The 19,061-nt window shown below is 36.0% G+C and overlaps 1 protein-coding gene across 4 annotated transcripts in view; it reads left to right on the top strand.

Moving 5' to 3' along the window:
- The window catches only part of BMPR1A (bone morphogenetic protein receptor type 1A), an 85,422-nt gene extending 66,506 nt beyond the window's left edge, over positions 1-18,916 (top strand). For 3 of the 4 annotated variants that reach the window (XM_065670816.1, XM_065670814.1, XM_065670815.1), the window contains 10 exons: positions 3,811-3,973; positions 5,848-5,950; positions 7,439-7,538; positions 8,630-8,729; positions 9,628-9,772; positions 10,478-10,670; positions 11,042-11,339; positions 12,084-12,259; positions 13,014-13,144; positions 14,196-18,916. In XM_065670816.1, the coding sequence (XP_065526888.1) occupies positions 3,811-3,973; positions 5,848-5,950; positions 7,439-7,538; positions 8,630-8,729; positions 9,628-9,772; positions 10,478-10,670; positions 11,042-11,339; positions 12,084-12,259; positions 13,014-13,144; positions 14,196-14,321 (1,535 nt within the window). In that variant the 3' untranslated portion in view covers positions 14,322-18,916. The remainder of the gene's footprint in view (positions 1-3,810; positions 3,974-5,847; positions 5,951-7,438; positions 7,539-8,629; positions 8,730-9,627; positions 9,773-10,477; positions 10,671-11,041; positions 11,340-12,083; positions 12,260-13,013; positions 13,145-14,195) is intronic. The other variant, XR_010610763.1, reaches the window with a different exon arrangement.
- The last annotated feature ends 145 nt before the right edge of the window (positions 18,917-19,061 follow it).

The following is a 19,061-nucleotide window of genomic DNA, read 5'->3' as shown; positions in this document are numbered from 1 at the left end:
CTCACCAATTCTCTGATACTTCATTGAAAGTTCTATGTTTTTCTGTTAGTTTCTCTGTAATGTGGTAAAATAGACATCATAGAGCAGTTTGTGTGATTAAATGTATATGATACTGTCATTCTCAAGGCTGGACAAACAAGCTGAAACTGGTCCAGGATCTTGAACAAGTCCTTCAGTGTTTCATAGTTGATTTGCTTCTAATGTCTGTTATTTTGCCCCAGCAGTTTACAGGTGGAGGGTAGGAAGTAATAGAGGAAGAAGCTTTGCTGTGCCTGAAATTTCTGGGTGCTCTTATTTCTGTGCAAGCCTTTTTTCTTTTGAAGCTGTGCATATTAGTGCATAGCACTTATATCTTCAAATGTTATGTAAGATTTTTGTTGCACTGCAGAGCTGACAACTGCATGTGTCACGGTAAAGAAGCCATTAATTACATCGTCAACTAGTGTAGTGTCACAAGACTTCAGGTGCATGGAAACCAGGTAATTTTACACATTTAACTCCCTTTCCCATACCTAGCATCTTCAAGATAGACACCAATAGTTCTTGTAATGCTGAGCTTGCACTGTAGTACTGCAGTACAGGATATAGTTAGGGACAATAAAACCTTTCTTCTGAGTTGATCCCAAGCAGTGCAAATGTTTTCCCTTTTTCTTCCTTTTCTGGATACTCAGTTAAACTCCTGTTTAATGAAGAGTTCTCTTTACAGTCAAAGAAAGTAAAAATGCAAGAGTGAAGTTATCCTCCCCTGCCTTCTTTATGTAATTCAGATATTACCTATAGTATGAAAGCAAGCTACAATGGAGTATTGTTTCACATTACAAAGATAATGAAGTTGTAGTCTGGTTTTACTTTGAATAAAAATCTTTGCCTATATAAACTCAACAAAAGACAAAGATGCTGGTTCTTTGAAAATACAGTTATCTAATTTGGGTTCTGTTTGGTATGTGTTCTTCACAAATCTTGTTATACAGTCCATCATAATAAATTAAGAGAAAAAATGTATTTCATCTCAGTTTGAGTATTTGGTATACTGTAGTCATGTTTCAGTGTTACTTTGCAAAGAATAATACTACTTTAAAAGTCTCCAGACCTGTATAAAAATCTTCTGTCTCCTGGCTTCTGAGCTAGAAGAAGCCATCCATGCTTTAAGGGTTCCTTACTTTCTGTTCTGACAAATCGAAAAAAATGGTGCATTCTGTGTTCAGGGTAGGAAGATAGATGAGTGACTGAAAGACATAGATCATAAAGTATTCAGACTTTTAAGATGTAGAATGTCCCTGAAGATAAAGGGAGTTTTGCCATATTAATTAGGAAAGATACCTTAGTATTTCAATAAAATTAGAAGGTAAGGCAATATTTGTATGTATGCAGTGGCTTTTCCTTTAAATACTAAGTAGAATTACCTGTTCTCTAAGCAGGTAAATGCGAATATAGAATGTTGTGTAATGCCTGTGGCACCATATTAAAATTTTTGCTGGGAAGAAATCTGTAGAAGGAGAGAGGGGTCAGTTGGAGGAGCTGATATATGCATATATGCAAAATTCCATCTGGCTAAATAGAAAATACGTATTGCACAGGTAGACTGTTATCTTAACACTGAACTTCCTTGTTAATGGTCTGTACAGATCAGGAATGCTTAACTCTGGCGTTACTGAAGTACTGTTTGAAAACTATGTTTCAAATAAACTATGGATAAGTGATTTGAGGGTTTAGGTAAATGGTGCTGTACTTTCTGAGGATACACTCTTAGTTGTACCTAAAAAAGGTTCAGTTTCATTGCTTCTAGGGAAATTCCTGAATAAGGACAATGCACTGGTGTCCTGGGTTCAGCAGTAGCAGTCATTTTTCTCCTTCTTAGTAGCTGGTGCAGTGCTGTGGTTTTGACTTTTGGCCTGGGAACAGCGCGGATAACACCGATGTTTTTATGTGCTGCTCAGTAATGTTTACTCTGACCCAGGACTTTCTGAGTCTCATGCTCTGCCAGGGAGGAGGGAAGCCAGGAGGAAGCAGAGACAGGACACCTGACCCAAACTAGCCAAAGGGTTATTCCATACCACAGCACGTCATACCCAGGATGTAAAACTGGGGGCAGTTACCTGGAAGGGCTAGATCACTGCTCAGTTGGGCTGGCTATCGGTTGGCAGGTGATGAGTGGTTGTATTCTCTCCCCTTGTTTCCCGTATCATTATTATTATTGGCGGTAGCAGCAGTGATTTGTGTTATACCTTAGTTACTGGACTGTTCTTATCTCAGCCTGTGGGAGTTAAATTCTTTTGATTCCCCTCCCCATCCCTCCAGGAGCTGAGGGGGAAGGGGGGGGAGTGAGAGAGAGAGACTGCGTGGCTCTGATTTATGGCTGGGCTTAAACCACGACAACTGGTTGTGCGCTATTAGTCAGATGGGAAATCTGCAAGTCAGCTATTTTCAAAATAAGATCAAATTTCACAAATATTTAATTGCACATTTGGCTGAATGTTATAGTGGATGCTACAGGAGAGTGATAGAGGGTGGTATGTACAAAGGGTTTTAATCAAGTTTTTCTGCACATCTTTCAAGCAAGTTACAACATGACAGTAATGCTGTCATTACAGCTAGCATTTGGTGTGTTTGACAGGAAGCCACAGGAAATTCTTAAGAGATTCTGAGTCTCCTTGTCATTTTTTTTTTTTTTTAATTCTTATATAAATTGAAATTTTTATTGTTATAAATCTTTTGAGTGGTAGTGAGGTACCTCCACTTGTCAAATTGTAGCTGAATTTGTAAAAGCTTCTGTCAGTCCTAACTGGTTGCTCTGTTATCTTGCACACAGAGACTTGCTGTAAATTGTGTCAGAGCAGGCAATAGTCTGTTCACAACTCCTCCAGCTTTATTCGATTCATACCTTGAGGACTTGTAGTGGAGAATACTGTTAGGTGATGGACAGGGAGAGATTTTTCTGTTGATAAAATCATGAGTAATGAAGCTGGAGGAGAGGGATGAAGATGTTCTCATCTCATGTTGTGGTCACAAATCATGTTCCAAGTGAGTCAGTCCTAATTTTTTTTTCCTGTGTGTTCTTCACTAAGAAGGAAATGGAGTTTTTCTTCTGAATGCCTACGCTCACAAAAGCATGTTAATAGTATGAACTAGAAAAAATGATGCATAACTCACCTTCTGTTGAGAAATTGAGGGCTACTTGGAATGTACTTTAGCCTTATTTTTATTCTGTGAAAGCTTGTTTGTGTGGGTGTTCATGTCATTAACTGAAATTAATTTGTGAACAAGATTTACTTTAGCTCTATTTTGAAGTACTAATACATACAGAGATAAAAAAAAGAAATTTTGGAGTTATTACTGCTCTTCTATGAGAGTGTGAATCCCTAAACAGTGACTTCAGAAAATTAGAAAATTGCGTATTAAGTATGCTCAGTCATGCATAAAACTGTACTGTTGTGGTTATCAAGCGGTCAGCATTTGGATTTTCAAAACACAAGAATAAGAGAGACTTTCTTTGTAAAATTCTTACCAGTTACATCACTACTTTTCTGTCCCATCTCAAAAATGGAAAATACCCTCCTTCTGTTCATACTGATTATGATTAGAAGACCTGTGGTTATAATATAAAGTATTTGAAGTAGCTATTCCTATAACAAAGTGACTGACTCAAATTTCTGTCACAGTCGTGGGAGAGGAGGTTCTTATGTCTTATATAGTTTAATTATTTGTTAATATAATTATTCTATTATTCTTGTACATGTGAAGCTCTTCAACAGTTACCAGAGAGATGCAAAAATAATTTTTTTTTTATTTGGTTTGGTTTTTAATGCCCAGGTCAAAATCTTGACAGCATGCTTCATGGCACAGGAATGAAGACAAATCCTGACCAAAAGAAACAAGCGAATGGAGTAACACTTGCTCCAGAGGACACCTTACCTTTTCTTAAGTGCTACTGCTCAGGACATTGTCCAGATGATGCTATTAATAACACGTGCATGTAAGTATTGCATACAGGATAGAAGAGGCTCATTTTTGCTTGTGAGAGAGGAAACTTTTAGAGTGCTGACTCAGGTTCTGTCAAGTGATTTGACCGTAGCTGATTAGAAACTCAGTATATCTGCGGAGAGCTGAGAACTAAAACCCACAGTCATCCATATCTAAACAGTACTGTTTTCATCATACCTCAGAGCCATTTGCATCTGGTCATTTAGCCCAGCAAGTGCTGTTAAGGATTGAGGTTTTAAGTAACCTGTAGCCTTTTATAAATGAGTATTAAATGACCTAAATCTAAACCACCTGATCTGACCACCGGCTGGCTTAGTCTAATATTTCTTTGTGTAGTAGTCAAGAGGTAATGTTAGCAACATAACCATTTACTGAGAATTCTTGTTACATGTTCATTAATTGCAGAGTATGAAGGAAAGGCAGGGGGAGGGAGGAGGATGAGCAGGAAGAAACTCCTCTGAACACCTAAGGACAGAAGGGTAGTTTTAACTTTGGTAGGCATCAGAATTCTAACAGACCCCTGCACTGATTGTGTGCTTGCTTGAGATGCTTTACTCATGTCGTAAAATGTCCTTGGTTTTCCTTTTTTCTCTTCTTTTGCAGTTAAGTGTTTAAGACTCTCCTGTTTTTTTCTGAAGAATTAATATAAAGATACATAATAGGAAACACATTACTTGCTCCTTTTGAGTCTTTAACGCATAATATGAAGCCTCTCTAAAGCTGTCACTTGGCAGATAAAGAAATTTTCGTGGAACTCAGGGAGGTGGAATAAACACTGCTATGTTTTAGAATGTAAACACAGTATTTTATAAATAGGTTTGCACCTAAAAAATGTCCCGTTATTACCCAGTATTTTAATTCCTTTGGTGTGTACTTTTTTTGCTTTTTATCGCCCCCTCGCGTATGCAGCCAGTATAGGCTTTATTTATTTTTTTCCCCTTCATACCAATGGCTGTCTAGATCGTTATTCTGATAATAAAGCTGTTGGAGAGTTAGTAACACGTAGGCTGTGTTCATGTGGAGGGTATTTTATGGCATTATGCTTACTAAACCTACATTTCTTTAAGTAAATTATTGACAAGTGACAATATTTCTGGATTTGTTTTCCTTAGTATCTGATGAAGGAATTGAATGGGTTTTGATTTACTTAATAAAATCTTAATTTTTACCTGTATTTAAATCATGGACCTCCTATTGCAGATTGGTTTGGGATTCCATACAAACCTTGACATTTTGGTGTCATGTAGAAATCAAAACATTTCTATAAAGAGAGAATAGAGAATTGAAATGCCTTTTTTTAATGTGATTAATTAAAGATTTGCTACTGACAACTTCAGAAAGTGGGTCTGGAGGTTTATTAGTTTGTTTTGCTCTAAGTCTGAATATTTGAGAAAGCTCATGTGGGAAGAGTGTAGCTGAGCTTTTGACCTTAAAATAGCCACCTTTCACATACGGGGAGTTCTCTTTGGTAGCTTATCATTACAGTCTAAGAAGAGGCACAAATAAATTTTTTGTTATTATCTTTTAGCCTATAATACTGTAGTCAGTATGCCTTTTTAGTGAAATCTCTGCTTTTCTTACCCCCTCAGTTGTTTCTAGACAACTACATGTATGTGATTGGATACAAGCCATCCTGAAGGGGGGGGTGGTAAGGAAGTAGGAGACAGAATGTTTGGGAGAAAACAGTTTCTGTTTGTAAATAGTGTGGCGGTCTTTTGTTCTCAAGCTGTATGGTAACCACTGTGTTAAAATTAGAATTTTTCTGGATATTGCTATTCGAGTTTTCTTAATGGGTTCATGATCAGCTAGTGCTGTATATTTAATGGTAGACATGCTGGTAAAGCACAAATTATATGTTTATTCCAGAACTAATGGCCACTGCTTTGCTATCATTGAGGAAGATGAACATGGAGAACCCACACTTGCTTCTGGCTGCATGAAGTATGAAGGTTCAGACTTCCAGTGCAAGGTAAAAAAATTGAGATACCATTAAAATTTAAGATCTCCAAAGGAAGTTATGTAGTGAAACTGCATAAGCAGTTTAAATCTCTGTAGTTTACAACTGCAATCATAAATTTTGCTTGTTGCCATTTACCACTGAGGAAAATGGGACTGAACAGTTGTGGGTGAGTAGTGGCAGAAAAGACACTTAATGGTGTTTGAGTGAAGACTGAAATAGAATCCTAGCTTGTTGGAGTTCCCTGAAAGTATCTGTAAGCACTGACAAAATGAACAGAGAACATTAACCTTTTACTTGTCTGCTGTTTCCTCAGTTGAAAAGGCAACTTTATAGTTGACCTAATCTATCTGAATATTTCATATTTTCGTGCAGAATTTCTCGATTGCTTTAATTTTGAATTACGTGCTTTCTTCATTTTGTCTGACAGAAGTGCATAATCGTAAATTGTCTTCACAGATTACACAAGAGCTCCCTTAAAGTTTCATGAACATGTATACAATTTATCAAATGTGTTTTTTTTCCTGTCTGACATACAGTTTTATTTTTTTCCTTTGTAGAAGAGTTAATCTGTTGTTAATTGCGTGAATATAACTTGCCCTTGGTTTAAATGGGTGTGATAAAGCAGACTGCTGCCTTTAAAACCTCTTCGTTATAGAAGTTGGAACTGAAAACACAGTTAATAAAGCAAGGATTTATTTATAAGATGGACATATAGCACTAGCTGGGCAAATAAATATTGCTTTGGAAGACTGGATTTTGCTTTTTGTTTTGTCACATTGCTTACATTAAACAAATCTTTCAGGGGTAGTTACCAGCTAGGTTGCTTCCTCCCCTTTGCCTCCCTCCCCCCTATTCCAATATCTCTAGGACTTAAGTTTCTATATAATGTAGCTCTGGGTAGTACTGCTTTTTAGAAGTACTCTTGACTTCATTTACAGCTGTGAGCATTTAGGGTTATTGCAAATCAAACGTGAGGTGTCATGATGACCTCCTGAAATTGTTCTTGTACTTACATTAGTGTCTTACTTTCAGATTAATTTTTATGTCCCTCCGTCTTTTATGCGGTGTTCTCAAGATGTTCTTGATGCAAACAGTACTGCTATGATGAGTACAAGAGAAAAACTTGTAAAGGGATTCATATCTTTTTTTTTTTTTGTCTTAAGAACAGCATTTATTTACATATGATTAACTGTTTTTGATGAAGCTTAAAAATTTTGCAATGTATGAAGCAGCAACTTAAGTAGGATCCATTTATTTCTGTGCACCAAGTAGAAGTTCCAAAATATGAACATAGAACATATGAACCTAAATAGATGAGGTGATGACTGTCTGCCACTGTGAAGTTGCCTCATACATTAAGTGGTGAGGTTAAACTGCTTTTCTAAAATAAAATAGCTTAGACTTTTGTCTTTGCTGTGTTGTATCTATAGCATCACCTGTCCGCATCCTAGGTGATCACTTCAAAATCTGAATCTTTATTCAATTCTCCTTCAACAGGACTCACCTAAAGCACAGTTACGTCGAACAATCGAGTGCTGTCGGACTGATTTCTGCAATCAGGATTTACAACCAACGTTACCACCACTTGACAGTACAGGTAACAGCTCCTAGATGTTCACACTACTAATAATAAATGCTGTGTATATTCTGTTCTTCTGATTCAACAGATAAAAATAAGGAGAAAATGTAATTACAGTACTGCACAGATTTGTTTTTTCCTTACTAAGTGATTTTGATAAGAAGCTCTCTACTAGGTTTCATATTCTACTCCAGTTTTCCTTTTCTGCCCCTTCCAAGTTAATCTTTTCCTCCATCAGTCACTCATGGTATTTTTATTCTCTTGCTCAGTTTGCTCATATATCTGTTTCCATAGCCCATTCTTTTTTCTTTTTAAAACAGTTATTGTAATCTCTGCCATGTTTTTTGCCCTGATGAATGTATCTTAAATAAAGTATTCTCACATTAACTGTTATCTACTTTATGTTGATACTCTTCTTGCTGTTGTTACCAGTGAAGACAGTTTATATTTTCATGTGCTTATTCATTGCTAGGCAAGTCTAGTTTAACTGTTGCTTAATACCTTCTCAGAGTCTTACTGCTGTAAATCCTTCATTTCTATTTTTAAAAACAAACAAGAGTCAACCAAAACCAACAACTCCAAAAATCTCAAGTTAAATCCTTTTTTTTTTGTTGTTGTTGTTGGAATCCAAATGAAATTTTCTTTGCTTTGCCAGTGTAAATACTTTGATACTGTAGCACTATAAATTATGTGTAATTTTGTATGGACAGATCTTTTATATGCATCAGCTGTCCTGCTCCTTTCTGACATTTTGCAATACTGTCACAGAATCAAAGACTGGTTGAGGCTTATATAGGACCTCTGGAACTATCAGGTTCAATCCCCCTGCTCAAGCCAGTTACACAGGACAATGTCTAGACGGCTTTTAAGTCTCTCCAAGGAGGGAAGACACCACAGCCTCCTTGGACAACTTGTGCTAGGGCTTGTTTACCCTCACAGTAAGGAAGTATTTCCCGATGTTCAGACAAAAGTTATGTTGCAGTTTATGCGCACTCAAATACACAGTATATTAAAACAAACCTAATTAAACAGTTTGCAGTAGATGCTTAATCTGTAGACTTCGGAAACTTTCATCTTTTTTTCCTTTCTTTGGTTTTGTTTTTAAATAGATGGGCTCTTTGATGGCAGCATTCGTTGGATGGCAGTGTTGATTTCTATGGCAGTCTGCATAATTGTCATGATCATCTTATTTAGCTGCTTTTGTTACAAGTAAGGAAAGCACTTTATTTATTGGCAATGTTTTTCATTTCCCAAACGAGTGTAAACGGAACAGGTATTTTGTACATATACTTAGTTAATCATATTTATTTCTAACAAAAATAGATTGGAAGTGAAACTGTTGTAATTTAATTTCACATTTCTGTAGGTAGCAGTTTGCATTGCAAAATAAAATGAAATATTCACAATGTAGAATTTAAGTGAATTTAATCCTTTGGCTAAAAAATGTTTACAATTTTCGAAGCTACATTTAACTTTGATGCTATATCATCCAGTAAACAGGAATAACTTTATGCCTTTTTTTTTCTTGATCTTCAGTCAGTTTTGATAGTTAAATTCCATCTACATCCAAGATTTACTTTTAAATGCTTTTGCAAACCTAAAGCAACAGGATGTGTTCGGAACTTTTCCTTTTCTGCTGTGTTTCAAAACTGAATCAGCTGAGCTATGGCAATTAATGCAAGTGCAGTTTGATTGTGCCTGCTTCTGTCAGCACCAGCCCTGCGCTGGTGGTGATCAGTGTTCTAGCAGTTTCAGCAGAAATATGCATGGGTCAGCCTCATCTGCCATGGTTCAAGGTTCAGGCTTTTAGTTTAAACCAAAACCAGCAGTGTTACTCGAGTAACTTTGTGTGAGCTGAGTACTGAAAACACTGGATTTCCACCTGACTCACAATAAATTGACATGTCTCTACACACAGAGCAACTTTATAATATTAACTATGTATGTTAAATTTCTGGAAGAAAAAAAAAGTATGGTAACATCTGATTATTTTTTTTTCTTTTAAGAAAACTTGTACATTTAAATAGCTTTTTTCCTCATTCAGTTTACTACATATTTTGAGACAATTTTCCGAAATTCAGCTGAACCTCTCCTATTACTTTTAAAGGCATTACTGTAAGTCGATGGCAAAGAGGCACTGTTATAATCGTGACCTGGAGCAAGATGAAGCATTTATTCCAGCTGGGGAGTCATTAAAAGACCTTATTGACCAGTCACAGAGTTCTGGGAGTGGATCAGGACTACCGTTATTGGTAAATCATAGATTTTTCTTCACTGAACTTCTCTCCATTAAATACACAGTTTGATTTGTACCTAATGCCTAGAAGAAAGCTAAAGCGTCAATACAGTATATTATTTTATATGCAATTACTGTGAAAGATACAGCACAAACTAATCATGTATAAAAGCTCATATTCACATAGTAAACTAAAACAAAGTGCAAAATCAGATTGTTTTAGGAAAGTGTTGCTATCGGCAAAATTTAGGGACAATTAGAGCCTACTGACATTAAGAGAAAGATGCAGCGAATGGCTAATACAAGTGTTGAACTGAACAAACTCAAAGATACTTTTTTCTGTGTCCACTACCTGATAAAATAGATCAGCTTTTTATTGGCTGAATTGTTCATAATTTTTTATTCATCTTCCTATGTAGTACTTGCTTAAAAATTAGCCAGTGAGACAGGTGACTAATTATTTATAAAATTGAAACAAATAGAATGCATATGAAGTTCAGCTGATTTAATCTTTCTAGGTTTGTTACACAGTTCTTCCTTGGAGGCAGCAATAGTGAGTTTGAAATGGGAATAGTGGAAAATATGGATAACTTACATAGAATAACTTTTGCAATGGGGTCAAAATTCAAAGCAATCCAGGCTTGAGAAGTAGCTCATCCAAGTACTTTTGGTTAATCATCGAGTTTCCGTCCTCCACATTCTCCTCTTCCTTCTTCTCTAGGTTCAGCGCACTATTGCCAAACAAATTCAGATGGTGAGGCAAGTTGGAAAAGGACGATACGGTGAAGTGTGGATGGGCAAATGGAGGGGTGAAAAAGTTGCAGTGAAAGTGTTCTTCACCACAGAAGAAGCTAGTTGGTTCCGAGAAACAGAGATTTACCAAACTGTTTTAATGCGTCATGAAAACATCCTTGGTAAGGAAGCAGTACGTTGTACTGGAGAGCTTTTGTAAGGGGAAGGAGAAGGAGTTCTTAGTGGGTGGCTTGAGAGGGGTATATGATGGCTTCTATGGAATAACCAAATGTGTATTCCTTAATGTATGCTAATAAAATAGTACTGAAAGTGCTGGTGTTGATTGGAGACATGTCTGCAATCTCTTTGCTTGAAGACTGAAATGGTAACCTCATGTATAGTTGAAGCCTGAGCTTTTACGTTGTTTGTTTTCCATGAGGAGAACAAGTATCTTCCAATACAGTCCAAACCAATATAGACTTAGGATTTTTTTTAAATGTTTTATAAAAAATGATGTGCAAATACATTGTAACTTTGTCTATGTATTTCATAGGTTTCATAGCTGCAGATATTAAAGGCACTGGCTCCTGGACACAGCTGTACTTGATTACAGATTATCATGAAAATGGATCATTGTATGATTTTCTGAAATGCACTACGCTAGACAACAGGGCTCTCCTCAGACTGGCTTATTCTGCTGCATGTGGTCTGTGCCATCTACACACAGAAATTTATGGGACCCAAGGCAAGCCTGCTATTGCCCACAGGGACCTGAAGAGTAAAAACATCTTGATAAAGAAAAATGGAACCTGCTGCATTGCAGACTTGGGTCTTGCAGTCAAGTTTAACAGGTAGTTAAGCAAATCCTCTGAAATGGTAAACCTTTTTATTTGTAATGCACCAAATACCTGATTTTAAAGGAAGGTAGAATAATTTGGTTGCATGCTTTCAGATTTTTTCAATTTTGAGAGTAAAATGCTGTTCTTCCTTTGTAGACTGGTAATCATTTAAATGAAAACAGGTTGTTAAATGAACAATGGAAAGAATTCTTGTGGAAAAACAGTAGTTTTGTGGAGGAAAGGAAAAGACTAATCCCTTATTCAAAATGGGCTTTCAGAGTTATTGCTATCATTATATATTCTCATAGAAAATTTGAACAGTGTTAAGGGAGTTGAAACTCAATTAAAGAAGTCATACTTTTTCTTCATTTTAAGTTCAGTGGAGTTAGAGAATTGGGCTTTTGCTACAGTAGAGCCTGAAAGAAAGCATAAGCCCTTTGCAGATAATGTTGAGTTGTTACCAAATACACTTATCTTTATAGTAGTTTTTAATTCAGGTTATTTTCATATGTGATTTAAATGTCTTGCAAAAGTAGTAGTAAACTGTCAGCTTCCATATTCAATACCATTTTTCTAGATAATCTTTTTCATGGAGGCACAATGTACTCTTTTTAAGTGTAGTATACAGAAGGAAATAAAAGAAAGAACTCAATTTGTAAATGGGAGCATTGCAGTGTAGTGATTGCATCATACAGGATTTCATACCATGTCTTGTACCAGTCCACAGTTAACTAACTTCCTTACGTTTTCATGCAGTGACACAAATGAAGTTGATGTTCCCTTGAATACTAGAGTGGGAACAAAACGTTACATGGCTCCAGAGGTCCTAGATGAAAGCTTGAATAAAAACCATTTCCAACCATACATCATGGCTGACATTTACAGTTTCGGGCTGATCATTTGGGAAATGGCTCGGCGCTGTGTCACAGGAGGTAAGCTTTTACATATTCTGTATAAAATCTACCAGGCCCTTATCTCACTTTAATGATACTTGACCAGGATATAACAAGTCTGCTATATCAACAGCCTTGTGTTCTTTAGAAGCAGTACAGTCTGTCCAGACTACAGCTTGAAAATCACTGTACCAGACCTTTTTGATTGTTAGAATTAAGCATCTCGGGCTTTTCTTCCCTGCTCAAAATGCAGAATGCCTGCTCTGGGAGATATTTTAGGATGCATATGTATTTTAACCCTGTGCTGTTAATAAAACTTTTTAAAAGTAGATGATAAGATGTTATTATACTTGCATTTCTGGTGTCATTCAGTTTTTTCCTTATACATGTTTTTGTGACCAGCCCTTGCTTTTCTTTCACTTTTTTTATGACCTTACATATCTTTGCTTGTGTTCTCTTTTTCCATCTTATGCTTTCTTCGTGTTTCTTTGTGCATTAGATGTGGATTAATGTGGATAGTGGATTAGATGTCAAATTCTACACTGGGTGTCAAAGTGAAAGGGACTGAAAGGAATTATTGTAGCTATTAATATTCATAATATTGGAGATTTTCTGGTAAATATCTGATTGTATAGTGAAATCTGGGGGGTTTACCACCATGTAACAGTGTGGTGGGTCTGCTCTGGCACAAAATTGAGTTAATTTTTGCTCCTGGCTAAGGAAATCTGAGAGTAGATATATGGGTTTATTTTCTCTTTTTTAATGGTTCTTGATCTTTCATAATTATCTGCAGGTATTGTTGAAGAGTATCAGTTGCCATATTATGACATGGTGCCAAATGATCCATCCTATGAGGACATGAGAGAAGTGGTGTGTGTCAAACGCCTACGCCCAGTAGTATCGAATAGATGGAATAGTGATGAAGTGAGTACGCTGAAAAGAGAAATAGGTTCAGTTTGTTCAGTTTGTTTGTTTGATATGGAAGGGTATTTAAGTTTAAAATATATTAAAACATTGTAAAATAGGGACTACGCCCACACATTCTGATATTTTAATAACCTCACAGAAACAAAAGGAGAAAGATAGGTTTGAAATCAATACAAAATACCGTATTTTTCAGGTATCTTTTCATGGATGTAAGGGGAAGATACAACTAAGCAGCTTCCAAGTGTATGAATACTGCTCTAATTGAGATCTTCTTTTTAGATAGTGGAATATTTTTAAGAGTTTTGATTAGAGCTGAAACTTAAATGAGTTCTTGATTGATTTTATTAGTCTTAATGTATATAGTGTATTGGTTTGTGGCATAAGGTATTTCATGGAATATGAAGCAATTTCTACGTGTTTGTATGTTTCCCCTTTTTTCTTTTTTTTCTTTTTTTTACTGGTACATTTCAGGGCAAGCCATGATGTAAGTAAAATGCAAAATTTAAAACTGTTTTTTAAAGGGCCACAGCTTGAACCATTAAACAAGACATAGCTATTTCACATGGCAAGCTAGATATGCCGTATCCTTTTTGACAGTTTTTTCTGTATTATTTTTTTAATGCTGGAAGAACTTTTCTCACATCTTCATTTTTAGTGAAAAAGTTCTCTACGGTTTTTCTGCTGTACATACGAAGATTTTTCTGCTCATTCCTACCATTTTTTGTACTGCTGTTCTTGAGTTGTAATGATAAGTTCTGGTAATGCATTTTTGTGAAAATAAAGAAACACTTCAGTTAATTCCAGCTGCTGTAGTACTAGGCAGTGAAGGGGAGGAAAAAGGAGGACTGGGACGTGGTTGTTGGATGGGGTTGGTTTGTTTTGTCGGGGGTTTTTTAGTTGATCTGTTTATAGTATTTTATCAGCAATTTTGCAGAAAACGTAGAAATTGCGCATTTGGACTTAAGACTTCTATAATTTGGGCTTGAAAGCAAACCAGATTATGTACCTCAGTTGTTACAATACTATTCCTTTGGTTTTTATTTTACAGTGTTTAAGAGCAATATTGAAATTAATGTCTGAATGCTGGGCTCATAATCCTGCTTCGAGGCTCACTGCCTTGAGGATCAAGAAGACACTTGCCAAGATGGTGGAATCACAAGATGTAAAGATTTGACATAGTAAATTGACATTGGAGAGCAAAGCTGGACTCCTAGATCTTTTCACTCAAACATGAGTGAGACCTATGTGGAAAGAGGAAATAACTGAGATTCAGTATATTTTCTCAGCACACTTCTACAGGCTGCTAATAAAATCTTTCAGTACGTCATAGACTGTGATACTGAGAGCCTCTATACACTACGTGCTACGTAAATGGACAGCCTTGATAAAATACTCATTTTGGTTTTGTTTGAGCTGCATTGAGACTTCATTCACACATAGTGAGTCTCCAGTAAAACTCTGGGTGCTGAATTGAATGTTCAGATTACAGTGCTTTCTGTGAAAGCCTCACAAGCTATATGGATTCAACAGAGATGGAGAATATAAGCTTTTGTTTTTGCCTTCTACCTGATAAAACCTAGTCAATCCATACCAAGTTTTTGTGAAACAGGCTGTAGGTTATGAATCTGTTTGCGATACTACTCAGTTTAACAGTTGCCTTTATGTGTGTGCCAGGATTATTTTGCTGTCATTTGGAATAGATAAGAAATAATTAAATGAACAAAGTTTTACGATCAGGGTTCCATGCATTTTGTAGCTCCACAATCAAGAGATTTGCTACAGAATCCTTGCTGTTAAGTTACCTTTCTAAATCTCAGTTTTAATGTTATTTCTGTTTTATTTCTGTTCTTGTTTCGGTCATAAGGAGAACTGCAAAAACATTAACAGATTAAGCAGTGCCTACCTAAGTCTGTAAAGAGCTGGAAACAATCTCTCTTACAGACACAGGTTGCTTTGATCACCTCACAGTCTGGTGGGCTCATAGTTGGATGACTATGAAATTTGGCATATTTTTCACAGTGCCACACACAACCAGCATTTTTTGCTGTTGAATACCTTACATCCTAACAGAAGGATGGTTGCTGACATGTTTTGCCTTTCTCCTTTATTGGGATTCACTGGTACGTGCCCATTTTGCTCTGACTTTTTTTCTGTACAGGAGGAAATCGGTCAACTATAGGAGCATGGTTTTCCATCATTTGACAAAACTAGGCAGAAGGTAAGTTTTGAAAGGCTTGAGAACAAGACTAATTTACAGACACACAAATGGAAGGCAGGAAGCACAGGCTGGGCTCTCAGAAGATTAGACAATGCAGTAAAGGTCAGGACCAGGAGAACTGAATATATGTGAACTTTTAAAGATACACAGCATGATTTTCGAGCTGGGTTGCCCTGATGTAAATGCAGGAGGCCACATCTGTGGATCACATTGTGGACAGTCACAAAACTCAAGATTTTAGACAAGATAAATCAGTGGGTATTTTAAGTTCTACTTAAGCACACTTGGGAGGAATGGCATTGAAAGATAATTTATGAAGATAAAGTAAGTTAACATAATTGCAAAATTTGGTTTTACTGTGCCTACTATTTGGCATGTGCAGGAAACTAGTCCCCTCCTTTTCTTCACTGATCCAGACAAGTTGTTTAAAAGCCAGAATCCCTCCATGAGGTTACTGTTAAGCAGATTTATTGATTTATAACTCCTTTGGCACTTCTACTTTGAAGTTAGAAAACAGTACCGTAACTCAAGTTGAAGCTTCAAATGCGTGAATTGTCTGAAGAATGAACAAACAGTATTGGAACCATTGCATTGAACCTATTTGATAATATAAGTGCCTGTAACTTTGTACTGTAAATCTTCTTCTAGATAACGTTAAGAAGGGAAGTTATTTATGTGGTGTGTTTTGTGCTTTACTAAAGAAAAAATAAACATCAACCACCTAGTCCTAGGTAAATGTGTACAGTTAGATACATGCACGAACACACATGCCATAGTCAAGATTTGAAGAAAAAAAGCTAGGAATAATACTAAAATTGATAAAAAATGTTAATCAGATTGATTTATGCCATATTTTTTGTTGTCTTAAAATATGTACATGGGGATTGTTTTGACATCTGTTTAAATTTCCCTTGAAAATACAACTAAGAGAAATCAATGTAATGCAGAACTAATGTGATTTGTGAACAGTTACAACCTTCTAACTTGTTTTGTTGTAATTCTGTAGTTCACATAATGTAAATGGTCAGGCAAAAGATGGCAGTATTTTTTATTTTCTATTGTGATGTACAGACTTTATTTAACTGTTCTACATATTTTATAGAAAACTAGCTATTTCGAGGGATTTTTTTTTTTTTTTAATAAAGACATTACTTTTGTTCAGTAATGCCTTTAAGTATTAATATGTATTCTGGCCAAGAAGTTCATAGGTGTGTCAACTATGGTTTTAACTTATTTGAAAACAGCAAAAGATAGATGATATTATACCACGATCCTTATGTAAAGGGCTTTTTAAAGAAAACATTTCTCCGTCCATTGCCAAGAAACGTGTGATGAGTTTGCAATTGTTAATCGTGTCGTCGCACATAATTTTGCACAAGTAGTTGGAAAAGATTTGGTATGAGCCAAAAAAACGTAAGGGATAAGCTTTTATTTTTTTCCTTCTCTAGGATTTTTATCAATAAGAAGGAAGAATGTTGAGGTGCCCTCCTAGCTTAAACTTTCAGAGCAGTGAGGTCTATTTAAATTAACCAGTTCCTATTCAGAATTTTTAGAAGTTGCCACAGCATTATTAGCTATGAACTTGTGAATTTTTTTTAGTTCCTTTTCCCCGACTGTTCCTCAGCTACTGCTGGAGGTGTGAATTTTGATAATTTGAAATTATTCACTTACTTTCTTCTCCATTGTTAGGCATTTGCAAAGCAAGAAGGTGCTGATCTTTGGTAGACATCTTAGGACTTAAATTGGTTTACACATTAACACAGAAGACGTGAGCTGGCTGCTGTAAAGATGATCTTGGAGAGAAGAAAATATTTTTGCTTTGAGCTTTAACCTTCTTTTTCTCAGCGCTTCGTTTACCAGGTTCATACTCAGTTTTCATTGTCCTGAACTAGGTCTTTAGCATTCCTTGATTCCCTGATACTCCAAAAAGTACTATCGATAAAGGATCTGGTTGCATAAAGCACTTGAGCACATACCTACATTCCATGCAATGTCAGTCACTGTTTGGAGCTGAAGTATGTCTATACTGGTATTTTAACAATTATTTTGGAGGGGGAAAAAAACCAACCCAGCCTTCAGTCAAAGCTAGCCCATGAATTTTTATATAATGTTAAGTATACTTAGTGCAGATTCTAAAGCTAGGTTGTTGCTTTATGCAGTACTGTAGTTCAGAAGCCTTTAAGGTCAGGCAGGGTAATAGGGTTCTTCTGTTGGAATATGATTAGTCTCACTTGGGTCAAAATTTTAAGCACTTGTCATTAAAAAAGAAAAAAAAAAAGATCCCCCAAACTGGCAAATGTGTCCTCAATTTTTGCTGTTAATAAAAATCGAAATATCTGGGGGAGTGTCAGAACTGTGCCTTGGAAGTTCTTAAACATTCGCATACAGGCGAGGTATTTTTGTCTTTAAGACAATGCTCCGTGTGATTTCAGTTAGGTGGAAAATAATTGGAGTCACTTACGTAATTCTTACTGTTACAACAACTGAAAGTTTTAGTGTTCCTTGATAACTTGTAAATTCCACAAGAAAAATTATATTCCTACAGAAAAATGTAGGCTTACATTTTGAGTTTATTCTGAGTTTTACTCAACATGTAATTTTTCCTGAGGGTTTTTCCCTCCCCTCCCCCCCCAAGAAGGTGACAGCTTTCCTAATAATATACATCACTTTTTCCGAATTATTTCCTTAATTAGTCTATTCTGCGGTATTAATAAAAAGTAAAATTAATATTTTAGGTTACCTTCATAGTAGTCTAGAATTAAATTTTAGATCTTGACCTAAATGGCCATTTGAATGTGTTTATAAAACAAGTAATTTGGATATATTTCACCTACTCTATCTTCACAGACTGTATTTTAATGGTCTAAAATGTTTGAAAAGCAAAGATACTAAATTAAAAAGCATTCTTTTGCTATTGCAGATATTTTTAAAGGGAAGTTACATGCTCCTCTTCTGACAGATATTAAAATGATTTAGCACTTCCTCGTTCTCCTGACAGTGCTTCTGAACTCAAAAGCCTTTATACACGATCTTTATGCCAAATAGGAGTGATGTCTAAAAATGGCTGGTGGTGTTGCATGGTACAGTGCTTTATGGAGTCATGGTGTATTAGCCTTGATTGGTGTAGCAGAAGTGGATTGCACATTACTTCTTATTTCTGAACAAATCTCATGTGATTGTTGCTTTGTACTATTTTACCATTTGAATGCAATTATAGAAGCCCACATCGTGTAGTGACATTTGTGCTCTGACATGCCATGCCCAAAATGAAATGTATTATATTGTATACAAGAAGAATAAATAACATTGTAGTTAACTTAGAGAAGATGTAAATAAAATATGAAAGAAGAGTGGAGCAAGACAAATGGTCACACTCTTGTGTGTGTTATATGCCAGAAGTGTAGAATACTCCTCTAAAAATGTAACACACTGATGTATTTTGTACAGCATCTGCTTTAGAAGGTGCCTTATTGAGTTTACCTTGAATTGCTTGTTCTGTACACAGATCATGTCCAATGTATCATTTTTAAGTAAATAACCTTATTTTAGTACACGTTAGTAATGTGTTTTGTTACTATAAGATTTTGCCTTAAAAATGTAATGACTTGGAAATCATAATACTGTAACTAAATAATTCCCTTCTTTCTAATACCTTGTTTATGGTCCTGTCCCGTGTCCATCCGCCCCACCCTGTCT

This window comes from Lathamus discolor, chromosome 3 (genome assembly GCF_037157495.1).
Source record: "Lathamus discolor isolate bLatDis1 chromosome 3, bLatDis1.hap1, whole genome shotgun sequence".
Classification (NCBI taxonomy): domain Eukaryota; kingdom Metazoa; phylum Chordata; class Aves; order Psittaciformes; family Psittacidae; genus Lathamus; species Lathamus discolor.
Note: the sequence above shows the minus strand (reverse complement) of the source record. Positions and strands in the feature narration are given on the sequence as shown.